Here is a 16978-nt window from a genome sequence, read left to right on the forward strand (position 1 = left end):
TTATGACCGATTATTTGCGTAAAAAAAGGTCGAAGGTCTGTCACGCCTACAGGGTAAACCCCTTGGAGGAATCAGTTGAAAATTGATATGTAGATGGAGCAACCATCGTAGGAGTGCCTTTTTGTGGTTTGAAAGGAATCGGGATAAAGACCATGGAGATATGACACAAAACCCAAGCTGTGTCAAAATTACGCGATCGATTTTTATGAATAATAAAAAAAACTATTAGTTTTCGTGTCTACCAGGAAAACCGCTTAGAGCAACAAGCTGAATATCACTATGCAGCTGGAATAATCATCATAGAAAGTTCTTGCAGTAGTACAGAAGAATCGCATTACAAATCACTGAGTTATGATTCGAAAGGCAACTACGTGCAGCAAATGCGAGATCGAGATACTCTAACAGAACAGTCACCCTAATAAAGCATTCAGCTGCATGTATAATTTACTCAGTTATATTACATTGCAAGTTATTCTGTAGAGAATTCAGCTACAAACAAGTCACCCTGTAGTCAGATCAGCTAGAAGAAGGTACCTAATAGAGAGTTCAGCTACAAAGAAGCCATCATGTAGAGAGTTCAGCTCAAATAAATCACCCTGTAGAGAATTCAGCTACAAACAAATTGCCCTGTAGAGAGACCAGCTAGAAGAGGTTACCTTGTAGAGAGTTCAGCTACAAAGAAACAATCATGCAAAGAGTTTAGCTGCAAACAAATCACCCAGTAGAAAGTTCCACTATGAACAGATTACACTGTAGAGAGTTCAGTTAGAAACAAGTCACCCTGTAGAGAGATCAGCTACAAGAAGTTACCTAGTAGAGAGTTCAGTTACGAAGAAACAATCATACAAAGAGTTTAGCTGCAAACAAATCACCAAGCAGAAAGTTCCGCTATGAACAGATCACACTGAAGAGAATTCAGTTAGAAACAAGTCATCCTGTAGATAGATCAGCTAGTATAAGTCACTTTGTAGAGAGTTCAGCTACAAAGAAACCACCATGTAAGAGAGTTCGGCTGTAAACAAATCACCTGTAGAGAGTTCAGCTAGGAACAAGTCATCCTGTACAGAGATCAGCTAGAAACAAGTCATCCTGTAGAGAGTTCAGCTAGAAGAAGTTACATTGTAGAGAGTTCAGTTACAAAGAAACTACCATGTAGAGAGTTCAGCTGCAAACAAATCGTCCTGTAGAGAATTCAGCTACAAACAAATCACCCTGTAGAAAGATCAGCTAGAAGAAGTTACCTTGTAGAGAGTTCAGCTACAAACAAATCACCCTGTAGAGAGTTCAGCTAGAAACAAGACACCCTGTAGAGAGATCAGCTAGAAACAAGTCACCCGTAGAGAGTTCAGCTAGAAGAAGTTACATTGTAGAGAGTTCAGCTACAAAGAAACTACCATGTAGAGAGTTCAGCAGCAAACAAATTGCCCTGTAGAGAATTCAGCCACAGACAAATCACCTTGTAGAAAGATCAGCTAGAAGAAGTTACCTTGTAGAGAGTTTAGCAACAAACAAATCACCCTGTAGAGGGTTCAGCTAGAAACAAGTCACCCTGTAGAGAGTTCAGCTAGAAGAAGTCACATTGTAGAGAGTTCAGCTACAAAGAAACTACCATGTAGAGAGTTCAGCAGCAAACAAATTTCCCTGTAGAGAATTCAGCTACAGACAAATCACCTTGTAGAAAGATCAGCTAGAAGAAGTTACCTTGTAGAGAGTTCAGCTACAAACAAATCACCCTATAGAGGTTTCAGCTACAAACAAGTCACCCTGTAGAGAGTTCACACTGTGAAAAAGGTGGGGTATAATATGGTATTTCCAGTGGCTTATTGAATACAAATAAGCCTTAATATAAATCCTGTATTATACTCATCTTATGCTTTAGTATAATCCATACTATACTATTGCATATATATTTTCAGTTTATTTACCACATTACCTGAAATAGCTTATATCTAATATAATGCCCACACTATATCATCACATATGTGGTTTCAGTATGTTTAACACATTAACTAAAGCCTTACATGTGATTGTTAGTATACTACAGGCTATATCAACCTTTTTTGTATTCAATAAGCCACTGGAAATACCATCTTATATCCCTCTTTTTTCACAGTGTCAGCTAGAAGAAGTTACATTGTAGAGAGATCAGCTAGAAACAAGTCACCCTGTAGAGAGTTCAGCTAGAAGAAGTTACATTGTAGAGAGTTCAGCTACAAAGAAACTACCATGTACAGAGTTCAACTGCAAACAAATTGCCCTGTAGAGAATTCAGCTACAAACAAATCACCCTGTAGAAAGATCAGATAGAAGAAGTCACCTTGTAGAGAGTTCAGCTACAAACAAATCACCCTGTAGAGAGTTCAGCTAGAAACAAGTCATCCTGTAGAGAGTTCAGCTAGAAGAAGTTACATTGTAGAGAGTTCAGCTACAAAGAAACTACCATGTAGAGAGTTCAGCTGCAAACAAACAAATTGCCCTGTAGAGACAAACAAATCACCCTGTAGAAAGATCAGCTAGAAGAAGTTACCTTGTAGAGAGTTCAGCTACAAACAAATCACCCTGTAGAGGGTTCAATTACAAACAAGTCACCCTGTAGAGAGTTCAGTTAGAAGAAGTTACATTGTAGAGAGTTCAGCTACAAACAAGTCACCCTGTAGAGAGTTCAGCTAGAAGAAGTCACATTGTAGAGAGTTCAGCTACAAAGAAACTACCATGTAGAGAGTTCAGCTGCAAACAAATTGCCCTGTAGAGAATTCAACTACAAACAAATCACCCTGTAGAAGATCAGCTAGAAGAAGTCACCTTGTAGAGAGTTCAGCTACAAACAAATCACCCTGTAGAGAGTTCAGCTACAAACAAGTCATCCGGTAGAGAGATCAGCTAGAAGGACCATTTTGCAGAGAGGTTAGCTAAAAAGAAATCACCCTGCTTCATCTTTTCTTCTTCCTGTAGTAAAGAAAAAATGACAGGTTAAAAAGCCCTAAAGCCGGCCTATTATGGCCGGCTTTGGGGTATACAAATACAAAAAGAAGTGAAATCTAATCCAAAACAGCCAAGCTGTAAAAAAATTGTGCGGCCCTGAGAAAGGCTATGGTGAAAAAAGATGTGAAATCCAAGGTGGCGGCCAAGAAATGGCTGTGATGGTAGGTTAATGGTAAAAATTTTAATAACAACAATTCAGGTGAATTTGGTGCCACTTGGTCTTGGCACAAAATTCACCTGACTTGTCGTTATTAAAATTTTTACCATTAACCTACCATCACAGCCATTTCTTGGCCGCCACCTTGGATTTCACATCTTTTTTCACCATAGCCTTTCTCAGGGCCGCACTCTTCTTTTACAACTTGGCTGTTTTGGATTAGATGTTCTTATACAAATAAGCAGAGTTGGATCGGGGGGGGGGGGGGGGGGGGGGGGTCAAAGGGTTCCATGGAACTCCCCTTTGGAAGAGCCTCTAATTCAAAATAGTCTAATAGAGCAGTCAAGATTGAGATACTCTCTAGAGCAGTCACAGTATTCTTCTGAGGAGCAGTGTAGCAAGCTATGTATGTAGTTATACTTATAAATAAGGAGATGTGGTTGGTGGAGAGATGTAGGGAAGCTATTCTCAGCAAGTAGTTACACTCTTTTTTCTTTTTTGTCTTCAACTTACAGCTAGGCTGAAGTTGCAATTCCAGAGTGGAACCCTTCTTTAAAAAGTCTGGATCCTCCCCTGATAAGTATAAAGATTTAAATCTTTAATCCTCAAAATGATTGGTCAATCGGATGGGACTCACTATAATATGGTGACCTCCTCTTGAAAATATCATAATCTTTCCAACATAACCTCTCAGCTGAATTTACATTACATTATATTTAGAACCTTTTATCTCCAAACCATTTCTCAGAAATCATTACAGTAATCTGATATAAAAAAGTGCAATAAATGCTTCCATATTTAATATGACAAGATGCCTATACAAATGAAAATTTTTAAAAATAAATAATAAGTTGGATCTACCATTATCAGATAATGAAACTGCAAAAAAAAAATACATGCTAGATCAATAATTGTACTACTCTAATAGCACAGTCAGTCATGCATTAATATACTCTAATTGAGCAGTCACCACTTTGTTATTTTGATGCAAAGTACGTACATAAATTAATCCTCAGACACATGTGAACACATGTTAGACATTTGTTTAATCACAATAATTTTATCAACAGCATTAAGTTCAGTTTGATATTTAAGCACATGCACGAAAGCTGTACTAATTAATCACACAATCAGAGGCAGATTCTATATATATAGCATAAGCTTTCCATAGAACCTGCAAGTTAAAAGGTTTTCAGTGGTGAACAACATCACCATTATCATACTTGATACACAGTTTGGCTTCCATTCTAATCATTCATGTGAAACAGAACTGCTCCTCACTATAGACAACTTTGCTAAAACTATTGATCATTTACTACAAATTGATGCTGCAATTTTAGACTTTGCTAAAGCTTTTGACAAAGTGTCTCACCACCACCTTATCCACAAACCAGATTATGAGGCTGTTTACTAAACTGGCTTCAATCGTTTTTACATAATCATTCCCAGGAAGTTGTGGTTGAAGGTACGCATTCAACTTCTTGTAAAGTCACTTCAGGTGTGCTTCAAGGGTCCGTGCTGGAACCAATTCTTTTCTCATATACATAAATGATATCAATGATAACATCCAGAACCAGATATGTATCTTTGCTGATGACTGCGTAGTTTATAGAGTGAAACACACACCACAGGACCATGATATTCTTCAGCAAGATCTCAGCAACCTACCAGCTTGGGCAAGAGATTGGCATATGGAATTCAACATTTCCAAGTGTAGTATATATTCTTCGAGTAACTATAAAACAACACATAAGTACTATGAATACACCATGAATGGTACCATACTAAACATTGTTTCTCAGCATCCATATTTAGATATAACACTAGACCACAAACTATCCTGGCATCCTCACATTGAAATACTCTGCCACAAAGCCAATCGTACACTGGGGTTCCTTAAATGTAATATGTATAACCTTCCTAGACATCTTTGTGAGCGTAGCTATAAACAATTGGTTTTACCAATGCTTGATTACTGTTCCTCCATCTGGAACCCTTACCATCACAATGCAATCAACCAACTTGAAATAATCCAATACAGAGCTGCACGGTTTGTCACAAATAACTCATGGCGAAGAGACCACCATGATAGTATTACCACAATCCTACACCAGTTAAAATGGCCAACTCTACAAGATCGATGGAAAAATAATAGACTAATCCTTTTAATCAAATTAGTAAATAACCTACTTATTGTTCCGCACCACTACTTGCTGTCTCCATCCTTTCCAAACATTAGAGCTAATCATCAATTAAAATTTTCTCACTACCAATCAAGAACAGAAATTTATCACAACTCCTTTTCCCCCCAGGATGGAATTCCTTACCCTATCCCAATCTTCATGAGATTGACATAGAGACATTTAGTTATTTACTGAATAATGATCACTGTAATTGTACATTAGCATGTTACCTCTAAGGGTTTTGGTAATCAACAAATAAATAAATGCCTTTTAATGAAATATTGTCAGCCACCAAAGTTGACAGTAACTAGTTACATACTGTAATTTGTTTTATTTTCATGCAAAAAATTTTGTAATAGAAATTTTCGTGTAAAAATATTTTCACATGATTTATGTGAATGACTGCTCTATTAGAGTAGTTCGATCTTGTATAAAAATTTTCGTGTAAGAAATTTTCGGACAAATTTTGCTCACGAAAATTGCTTTACTACGAAATTATGGGAATTAGTTATGTAATATGTTATTATTATTTTTAAGTAACTAAGTATAGCATAACTATAATTATAATTACATGCTTTGTACATAACTATTAACTTGTAACTAGGAATAACTGTCCAAAAAGTACTTAAGTGTTAAGGCTCGAACGAATAGTGCTCAAATATTTACTTGTATGTATATCTGTGTCAAATGTTCAGTTAGTAATCTGTGCAGGCAGGTTTGTCTTGTAGTGTCAATCAGTCAACAAGTGCTACTTATTTTGTGTTCCACCTGGCAATTATCCCAATACTGACAGTGCCATGTTGGTTCTTTGCAAACTCTTTAAGGGGATATACAGGCCTTGGATAACTCCGGTCCATTTCACAAAAGATGAGGCCAGCCACAGACACAGAGGCAGTGGAGACAGCTTTATTTAGGGGGGCTGGGGGTCTAGGTTGGTGATGCCATGGCCTAACTGTAAGTCGAAGGCCAAAAAAAAAAGTCACTACCTGCTGGCAATAGTTTCCCTCCACCAACTAGACTATATCTCCTTCTTTATAACTACATACATATATGTAGCTTGCTACACTGAGAATACTGTGACTGCTCTATTAGAGTATCACAAATTATTGATGCTATTGAGCTAGGCTATCCATCACAGCTACAGATAATTTTAGGGGGACTAAGCCCCTCCATAATTTTTTCACAGGTTGCAGCCCCCTTTCCCCCTCTTCTCCGCCGCCCTTGGTTAGCAATTCAAGATATTTTTAGGTTAGCATATAGGTTTCTAATTTATGCAACTTCATGGTTAGCCAATATAGCTTGTAGATCACTAGGGACAATAATTATTGAATGAAAACAATTGTGAGAAATGCTAAAGAGGGTACAAAAGCCCACAGTGCTACTGAGTAGCTTTTGTATACTCTGTATATTTCACAGGTGCTGATAATTGGTACCTAGTGACAGTTACTCGGTTACTTAGTGTGCAATAATAAAATTACTCACTCTGTATGTTCGATCCAAAAATTTAATATTCTTTCTGAAGCTGAATGAGTCTAAGATATTTTTGTGGCCAACATCATCTAATGCATAGCTAAAACCTCCCTGGCATTATAAGCTAATGTATAATCTTAAGCCACATTTGAGCATTAACAATCTATTTGTAAATCTGCAAAATCAACTAAGAGATTATTTCATAATATTGCTGGTTCATACAGATTCAAGCAATCAAGTAGTGATCAAAAAGGCAATCAAGCAATTTTAGTAGCTAAACTAACATGTTAGCAAAATGAGAGTTTCAGAACTATGAAGGCCCTTATTATTGTTACTGTGTACATCCTCTAAAAGAATTTACAAACACAGATAATCATATAATCTGGAGGAGGGATATAAATAGTGGTTCAATGTTTTGTTTAAAATCATGAAGCTCATCTAGTGATTGAGGTAGATCATTCATAATTTTACTGCTGAAATTAGGAAAGAATGTTAATCTATCCGCTTCAGATAAAACCAAGCGATCAAGCTATACCTTGGTCGATCAAAAATAAGTGATCGACTACGTAGTCAAGATAACTAACCCTTCTGCCCTTGTAAAGTCACCATAACTTTTATAAAATTACCTCGTGAACAAGCCAAGTTTGTTTGGCCTGGGCACCAAACTTTACTGAACTGTTACAATGTGTAGCTAACGCTATAGAGAGTTTTCATCACGTGATTGAAATTACGAAGCCGCCATTTTGTTGCACAGGTAGCAATGGTGTTATGCGCGATAGTCGACTGATCAAGTCGTTCTGACAATGGCAGCGGAATATCTTTCTACGGTATTCCTACTGTGACTGATCGATACGGAGAAGCAGAACTTGAACTACGGAAAAAGAGGAGAGACGGATATTTGGCTGCTATTTCCAGGGCAGATTTAGACCTAACTGCACTACACAATTACAAGATTTGTGAAAAGCACTTCCATTCTGGCAAGCCGGCTTATCTCTATAATACAACGGATCCTGACTGGTTACCCACCTTGCACCTTGGCCACAAGGAACATGGGAGTGCTGATACAGCGGATGTCACAGCTTCAGTGGATAGATGGAGAAGAGCTCAAGAAAGAGAGAAGTGGAAGAGGATAGAAGAATTGTTGCCCACTTTAGTAGCAGAGGAAGTCCAGGTAATTGTTGCAGAAGAGATTAGACTAGTTGCCACAGAGCAAATAGAAATTGCAAGACAGTACTTTAGACCAGTGGACAGTTGTGAGTGCTCAAGCAAGATTGAAAGTCTGCAGAAGGAACTTGCTAAGAGTAAAGAGCATGCTACATCTCTAACAATGGAACTTAAAAAACTCACTTTTAATGAAGAATGCTTAGTAGATGACGATTTTGCAAAGACTCACACTGGTTTGCCTAATGCCAAAACTGTAAAAGCTGTTTTTGAGCATGTGCTCAAGACTCTGCCATCAGATGGTGTAACCAAGTTATCACCATTTCAAGAGTTCATGTGTGTGTTGCTCAAGTTAAGAATGAATAGTTCAGTGGAATATCTGGCATATCGTTTTGGAGTCTCACCGTCGACAGTATCTAGAATATTCTTAAAGTGGTTGAAGCAGATGGATTTACGACTAAGCAATTTGATATTGTGGCCAGACCGTGAAGCTCTTGGTAAAACAATGCCAGCCTGCTTTCAAGCCTCTTTTGGGAAGAAAGTTGCTATCATTATCGATTGCTTTGAGATTTTCATAGATCGACCATCCAACTTGCAAGCTCGAGCTAGCACCTGGTCCAACTATAAGCATAATAACACTGTAAAGGTGCTTATTGGCATTACACCCCAAGGAGTAGTGTCGTTTGTGTCAAAATGTTGGGGAGGCCGAGTAAGCGATAAATACCTAACAGACCATTGTGGTCTTTTAGGCAAGTTGCTACCTGGAGATGTTGTTTTGGCTGACAGGGGATTTGACATTGCCGAATCTGTTGGTTTAATGCAAGCTAGTTTGCATATTCCAGCGTTTACTAGGGGTAAACAACAGCTTTCAGCCGTAGAAATCGAAGACACAAGGCAAATTGCAAATGTTCGTATTCATGTTGAACGGGTGATTGGCTGTGTCAGGCAGAAATACTCTATTTTGCGGAGCACTGTACCAATTAATTTTGTAACGAAAAGGGCAAATGAAGAAGTGCCTATTCTAGACCATATTGTCCGTGTCTGTTGTGCCTTGAACAACCTATGTGATTCCGTTGTTCCGTTCGAATAGCACACTTTGTTAACTACTACATAGTGAACATTTTCATCCATGTACATACACTGTTAACATTTTTATTCATGTACTATATACATAGTGAAAACATTTTTATTCATGTACATACACTGTGAACATTTTATTACATGTATACTAATAATCACTTCTTTGATTTTCTTTTCCCTTTTGATTTGCTGAATCTGGGTAATATTCTGCAATCTGGGCAGTACCATTTTCCCTTTGGCACAGAATCTGCCTTAATTTTTAAGCACTTTAAATGGAACCATTCAATGGTACAATCTAGATTGTCACACCCTATCATCTCGCCAATTTCTGGGCCATTGCAGTAACAAAACGTTTGACTAGGTGGTGGCCTGGTTTCGTCTGATACACTGCTGCTATACTGAGAATTGTCTACATGTCCCTGAGATGAACTGTGGCCATGAGTTTCCAAAGTACTGCTATCAATTGTAATCTCATTGGGTGTAGTGAGGGGTCGTGTGTACCAACTACCCAATAATTCAGGAAGCAAGCAAGTCCTGAAAAAAGCTTCTGCTCTTGGTACACATTCATTCTTCCAAAACGCATTGTTTCTGGAGATTCTTTCAATGTGAATTGTAGACTCCTCATTCCCAGAGAAGGTACACACACAGAAATCACAATAATCAACATCACAAACAAATATCTGTGTCTGCACCTGATAATAGTAGGCATGGTCATTATCTAGGCTGATTTGTCCATTCACTTCAATAAGATAAAAATTCTTATCCTTTGCAACAGCAGCTGATATGGACTCATCACGATGACAATAAGGGCATTTAATTTCAAGCACACCTTTGGGACAGCAATCACAATAGATGATGCCATCTGGAGATGCCCCAATGTAAGGCCATTGTGGATTAATGAACAACCCGCATTCAGCTACATGTAAGTTTGTATGCTTGGATTTAACTGTTTTTTCGTACCTTTCCCTGGCTTGCTTTTCATGTCTACAACCCCAGCTTGTCTGCTTGGATGTAAAGCTGAAAGCATCAGGATAACAAATAGTTTTTACCAAGCTCTGAGCCGGGTTGGTTACATCAGTGTGACAGACTGCCTTCATCCGAGATGCAGTAACTCTTCCAGCCCTGTACTTAAACCATAGTGGTGTTTTACTTTGCTTCCTTGTTTCCTTCTCCACAGCCTGTGACATGTCATCAGTTATTTCTATAGAAACTTTTTCACAGGCATTCAACAAATCAGGGTAATTTAGTTTGCAGCTATCTGAAGTACGGAGTGATGGTAGTGGTTTGGGGAAATTTGAAAGTGATACTTTTGGAATATATCTATCTGAATGTGGTGGAACTAATGATAGAATTGCTGGCTTTGTATCACAGAAGCTCAGATTGTTAAAAAATTGCTCCATTTCTGTGTCTGTTGGTAATGTACCACTTTTGGAAACTGGTCTATCTGAGTTGGTTTCACTGCCCTCTAACGTTTCATCCAATTTTCTCTTCTTTCCTCGTGCCGATGTGAAGTCAATATCTCTGATCTCCAAGTACTCAACTGCTGTTGATGCTGAAGGTATTATCCAACCACACTGCTGTTGTGTGCAAGTTTGTACTTCTTCCATTCGGTACAGAGCCTCCAAATAAAACAATAATGCTGCAACATGTGTGCACACTTCTCCTAGCCCTGCCATGCAGTTACAATGTGCACAGGAGATTTCACCAGTGGTTTCAATGATAACCCAACACTTCAATGGAGTCTCTCTCAGCCGTTGTGAATGACGGACCTACACGTTAGAACAAACAAGAGTTTAAACATTTTTATTCAACACAATGCAGTGTAATAATAGTACAAGAAATGCATGTAGATGTTGCTGGCAAAAAGAGCCAGAAGTTGTACGAAATAGCTACTCACTCGACCAGTAGTGAGATACTTGTCAGCAACTTTACGAGTCTTAATCTCCTTCACCCATCCACAAACAAACTGGTTATATGCCTCTAGGCCTTTACGGGCTTTAAACTGCTTAGCTGTGACGAAACTAGTCTGTAGTACTAGGTAGGACACCAAATCACACGCATCTACGGGAGGTGTCACATCCACTTCTTCCCCAAACAGGCCGTCAGATAGAGGATCTGTTCCATTAATAACCGAGATTTTGGCAAGGTACCTGTCTTTGGCATCAGGTGGCAGGTTTTCGGCGTATAACGATAAACGCTGCATGAGTCCTGTTCCATACGCAACACATGTGCAGACAAATGGCGGATTTGAAAAATTACGTAATTTAGATCACGCGATGAAAACACTCTATAGACTGTTCGCCGGTATCTAAGCTCACTTGATAGCGATGCTAGTTTATCATCGACAACACACTTCTTCAAGTAGCTATCTTCAACGATCGAGCCGAATTCCTCCACAAAAGTGATAGTAAGTGTTGTCTTGCCTACTTTACTATCGCCTACTGCGACCAACTTGTATTCATCCATCTGTACCAGTCAACTCCCATGCGGGCGCCTCAGATAAGTACAGCCTAGAAGAGGAAAATAATAAAATTAATGTAGACTAGCTACATATTTTAATAAGAATATAATTGTTGCAATTCTTTCAAAAATTGTGACAAAACCAGGCTTATCGCCTATTTAAAAGTATCGAGAAGCGCCGGTTTTAAGTATTTAGTGTGTTGTAGCTCGCCAATGGTTGAAACTATGTGTACCAAATTTTCACACGTTTTACACCAATTCCTTACCTTCCAGAGTATCCACTGTGCAAGCAGCCAACAACTAAGTTTCCCGCCATTTAAGATAGTTTTTAAACCGAGGTTGACCGGCTGTATCAGGCGAGCTGCAAGTTGGGTGGAAGGCGAGGACCCTGGAAGGCCAAGGGATGAATTTGGCCAAGTTTCGAGCCATTGAGGTCTCAAAACTGGCTAAAATGAAAGGAAATTCACAGCAGAGGTACTTATTCAACACCACAGAGCTGTACAGCCACATACAGTCGTTCCCAGGCTGACCAGAGCTCCATTAAGGCCCCACACCACACGTACGGATCGCCACTGGGCTTGGGAAAAGCAGCCAGCAAAACCAGACCACTCAAGTCTAGCTGATTTTAAATGTGGAATTAGATAGTTTATTCATGTAGCTGTGTGTCCTGGTTGAAAAATCGAATCTGCTGACATGGGCGATAAGACCGGTTTTCTCAGACTGGGTCACAATTAGAGTAAGCCACCGATGTTCGGCCACCAGGAATTTTCGGACACTCGTACGCAGAAACTATGAAACGTATTCCCTTGCATTTTGCATTGCTATTACCTTAGACCCTCACCATTTAGCCCACCAAGTTTCGTAGGATTTCTTCAAGGACTATGTGTTTGGCGAGCCAATAAATATGTGTCCTAATCGCATGACGTTTTGGCCAAAAGTATGGATTATTATTATCAAGATACACGGTAGTGTGTCGTGCGGCCCAAGAATCCGGCGCGCCACACCGTGAGTATATTGACAGGAAGAACGAAAACGTCATTTTCACACCTTTGTATCTCGGTGATCACTTATCTGATTGGAACCAAATTTGCTACACAGTTGCCCGCCAGCCAAGGGAGTCTACATTCCAAATGTGAAGGAAATCGCTCCAGCCATTTCCGAGATACGAGCTGCCAAAGTTTCGTTTTTTTTCTTCGTTTTTTTTCTTCTTCTTCGTCTTTTCGCACACTTGCAAAAATTGCTATAACAAGCAAACGCGTACTCCGATCGCCTTGAAATTTGGCACACAGAAAGGGAGTCCAAAGGCGAATCCTAGCATCAAATTTGGTACAAATCTGATGAATGGTTCAGGAGTTATGACCGATTATTCGCGTAAAACAAGATCGATTTGTTGTCACGCCTACAGGGTAAACCGCTTCATGGAATGAGTTGAAAATTGCTATGTAGATGGAGTAACCATCGTAGGAGTGCCTTTTGGTGGTTTGAAAGGAATCGAGATAAAGACCACGGAGATATGACACAAAACCCAACCTGTGTCACAATTACGCGATCGATTTTTATGAATAAAAAAGTATTAGTTTTCACGCCTACTAGGCAAACCGCTTAAAGCAATGAGCTGAAAATCGGTGTATAGCTGGAATAATCTTCATAGAAAGTTCTTGCAGTAGTACAGAAGAATCGGATTACAAACCACTGAGTTATGATTCGAAAGCCAACTCCGTGTAGCAAATGCGAGATCGAGATACTCTAATAGAACAGTCACCCTAATAGAGCATTCGGCTAATTTATTTACTCCATTATAGAATTTTATTACATCACAAGTTATTCTGTAGGGAGTTCAGCTGCAAACAGTTAATCTTATAGACAGTTCAGCAAGAAGACAGTCACCATGTGGAGAGTTAAGCAAATATACCACTATAGAGATTCAGAACATTACAAGTCACACTGAAGAAAGTTCAGCTATAAACAAGTCATACACTGTGTAGAGAATTCAGCTACAATAAAGTCACTCTCTAGAGAATTCAGTTACACAGAATTCAGCTACACACAAGTCACTGTGGAGAGAGTTCTGCTACAAACAAATTACCCTTCAGAGTGATCAGCTACAAACAAAACACTTTGCAAGGTGTTCAACTGCAACAAATCAATTACCTTTAGAGCGATTAGCAATGAACAAATCAACACAAATCTACCTGTAGAGAGATCAGCTAGAAACAAATCACCCTGAAGAGAGTTCAGCTACAAAAAATCACCCTGTAGAGACATCAGCTAGAAACTAGACACAATGTAAGGAATTCAGCTACAAGCAATCACCCTGTAGAGAGTTCAGCTAAAACAAATCAACCTGCAGAGAGATCAGCTACAAACAAATCACCTTATAGAGAGTTCAGCTACAAACAGATTACCTGTAGAGAGATCGGCTACAAACAAATCAACCTGCAGAGAGATCAGCTATATACACACAAATCAACTTGTAGAGAGATCAGCTACAAACAAATCACCCTGTAGAGAGATCAGCTAGAAACTACACACAATGTAAGGAGTTCAGCTACAAACAAATCACCCTGTAGAGAGATCAGCTACAAACTAGACACAAAGTAAGGAGTTCAGCTACAAGCAAATTACCCTGTAGAGAGTTCATCTACAAACAAATCAACCTGTAGAGCAATCAGCTAGAAACAAATCACCCTGAAGAGAGGTCAGCTACAAAAAATCACCCTGTAGAGAGATCAGCTAGAAACAAATCACCCTGGAGAGAGGTCAGCTACAAAAAAATCACCCTGTAGAGAGATCAGCTACAAACAAATTGCCCTGTAGAGAGATCGGCTACAAACAAATCAACCTGCAGAGAGATCAGCTACACACAAATCAACTTGTAGAGAGTTCAGCTACAAACAAATTACCCTGTAGAGAGATCGGCTACAAACAAATCAGCCTGTAGAGAGTTCAGCTAAAACAAATCAACCTGCAGAGAGATCAACTACAAACAAATCACCTTATAGAGAGTTCAGCTACAAACAAATTACCCTATAGAGAGATCGGCTACAAACAAATCAACCTGCAGAGAGATCAGCTACACACAAATCAACTTGTAGAGAGATCAATTACAAACAAATCACCCTGTAGAGAGATCAGCTAGAAACTACACACAATGTAAGGAGTTCAGCTACAAATAAATCACCTTATAGACAGTTCAGCTACAAACAAATGACTCTGTAGAGAGATCAGCTAGAAACTGGACACAATGTAAGGAGTTCAGCTACAAGCAAATCACCCTTTAGTGAGTTCAGCTACAAACAAATCAACCTGCAGTGAGATCACCTACAAAAAAGCACCTTGTACAGAGTTCAGCTACAAACAAATCAACCTGCAGTGAGATCACCTACAAAAAAGCACCTTGTACAGAGTTCAGCTACACACAAATCAACTTGTAGAGAGATCAGCTAGAAACTAGATACAATGCAAGGAGTTCAGCTACAAGCAAAATCACCCTTTAGTGAGTTCAGCTACAAACAAATCAACCTGCAGTGAGATCACCCACAAAAACGCACTTGTACAGAGTTCAGTTACAAACAAATCACCCTGTAGAGAGATCAGGTAGAAGAATTCACCTTGTAGAGAGTTCAGCAACAAAGAAACCACCACGTAGAGAGTTCAGCTGCAAACAAATTACCCAGTAGAAAGATCAGCTAGAAGAAATTACTTTGTAGAGAGTTCATTTACAAAGAAACTATCATATAGAGAGTTCAGCTACAAAGAAATTACCCCGTAGAGAGTTCAGCTAGAAGAAGTCACCTTGTAAAGAGTTTAGCTACAAAGAAACCATCATGTACAGAGTTCAGCTACAAAGAAACCACCTGTACAGAATTCAACTACAAACAAATCACCCTGTATAGAGATCAGCTAGAAGAAGTTACCTTGTAGATAGTTCAGCTACAACAATTCACCCTGTAGAAAGATCAGCTAGAAGAAGTCACCTTGTAGAGTGTTCAGTTACAAAGAAACCATCATGTAGAGAGTTCAGCTGCAAACAAATCACTCTGTAGAGAGTTCAGCTACAAAGAAACCGCCATGTAGAGAGTTCAGCCTCATACAAACCACCTTGTAGAGAATTCAACTACAACAAATCACCCTGTAGAGAAGAAGTTACCTTGTAGAGAGTTCAGCTACAAAGAAACCACCATGTAGAGAGTCTAGCTGCAAACAATTCACCTGTAGAGAGTTCAGCTAGAAACAAATCACCCCGTAGAGAGATCAGCTGGACGAAGTCACCTTATAGAGAGTTCAGCTACAAAGAAACCATCATGTAGAGAGTTCAGCTACAAACAAGTCACCCTGCAGAGAGTTCAGCTACAAAAAAATCACCCTGTAGAGAGTTCAGCTAGACGAAGTCACCTTATAGAGAGTTCAGCTACAAAGAAACCATCATGTAGAGAGTTCGGCTATAAAGACACCACCATGTAGAGAGTTCAGCTGCAAACAAATCACCTGTAGAGAGTTCAGCTACAAAGAAACCATCCTGTATATAGTTCAGCTACATTTCAAGTCACCCAGTAGAGAGATCAGCTGCAAAAAAAATCCTGTGGGGAATAATGAGCATGTAATAAATATATGTATATAATTTGTATAATTACTAATAAAATCAAAAATAATTGAAATACTAAAATTCTTCTTTAAGTTCTTTTCTTCTTCCTGTGGTAAAGAAAAAAACACATGGGTTAAAAAAGCCCCAAAGCCAGCCATAGGCCGGCTTTGCAGTATACAAATACAAAAAGAAGTGATATCTAATCAAAAACAGCCAAGCTGTAAAAAAAGGTGCGGCCCCCATAAAGGCCATGGTGAAAAAAGATGTGAAATCCAAGGTGGCGGCCAAGAAATGGCTGTGATGGTAGGTTAATGGTTACATTTTAATAACGGCAATTCAGGTGAATTTTGTGCCGTTTGGTCTTGGCACCAAATTCACCTGAATTGTTGTTATTAAAATGTAACCATTAACCTACCATCACAGCCATTTCTTGGCCGCCACCTTGGATTTCACATCTTTTTTCACCATGGCCTTTATGGGGGCCGCACCTTTTTTTACAGCTTGGCTGTTTTTGATTAGATTATATTATACTTTTTACTGTGCAGAAATCAAAAAGATTGTTGTGCACAGGTGTGATCATAATGCATGTTCAGGTTGGTACAAAACTCATCTAAGGTAAGGGAGTGAATTACAAAGGGGGGAGTGTGTTCCAGAGTCTGCCAGTACTCGCGTATCGTAAGTGTATTCTAATTAATTAGTGCATGCGCTAGTTTGTAGACTTGTAAGGAAGAGCAGTGTCAGCAGTTGTAGCTCGATAGTGGGGTCTCCAGTGTTGCAAGAGATGGATAATGTCTGGAGTATTGTTTAAAAACTGTTTCCAGCTCAGTGCGTGAGTCCAGTCCGCGAGTCCAGTCCGTGAGTCCAGACCGCGAAGTACATTAGGCCGTTATCTTAGACTTG

General features: G+C 39.2%; 2 protein-coding genes and 1 long non-coding RNA gene across 4 annotated transcripts in view; 1 reads left to right on the top strand and 2 right to left on the bottom strand.

Annotated features, from left to right (window-relative positions):
• LOC136254613 (uncharacterized) overlaps nt 1–16978 on the bottom strand; it is a 522347-nt gene that overhangs the window by 354131 nt on the left and 151238 nt on the right. The gene's annotated exons all lie outside the window — the stretch shown is intronic.
• Nucleotides 7564–9218, top strand: LOC136254130 (uncharacterized). The gene has a single exon (XM_066046804.1). It carries the CDS (start codon nt 8120–8122, stop codon nt 9041–9043), a length of 924 nt encoding a protein of 307 aa, XP_065902876.1. The 5' UTR covers nt 7564–8119; the 3' UTR covers nt 9044–9218.
• LOC136241520 (uncharacterized) lies at nt 9189–11313 on the bottom strand. Its single transcript, XM_066032749.1, has 2 exons — nt 10931–11313; nt 9189–10802 (listed from the first exon to the last, which is right to left on the bottom strand). Exons 1-2 carry the CDS (start codon nt 11234–11236, stop codon nt 9189–9191), a joined length of 1920 nt encoding a protein of 639 aa, XP_065888821.1. The 5' UTR covers nt 11237–11313.

The sequence above is a fragment of the Dysidea avara genome, chromosome 1, assembly GCF_963678975.1.
Source record: "Dysidea avara chromosome 1, odDysAvar1.4, whole genome shotgun sequence".
NCBI lineage: Eukaryota > Metazoa > Porifera > Demospongiae > Dictyoceratida > Dysideidae > Dysidea > Dysidea avara.

Bases quoted from the DNA above. Each gene is read 5' to 3' on its own strand.
- LOC136241520 (XM_066032749.1), bottom strand. From the start codon at position 11,236: ATGCAGCGTTTATCGTTATACGCCGAAAACCTGCCACCTGATGCCAAA. The intron at 10,803-10,930 runs GTGAGTAGCTAT...TCTAACGTGTAG, and splicing joins AGTATCTCACTACTGGTCGA to GTCCGTCATTCACAACGGCT.
- LOC136254130 (XM_066046804.1), top strand. From the start codon at position 8,120: ATGGAACTTAAAAAACTCACTTTTAATGAAGAATGCTTAGTAGATGAC.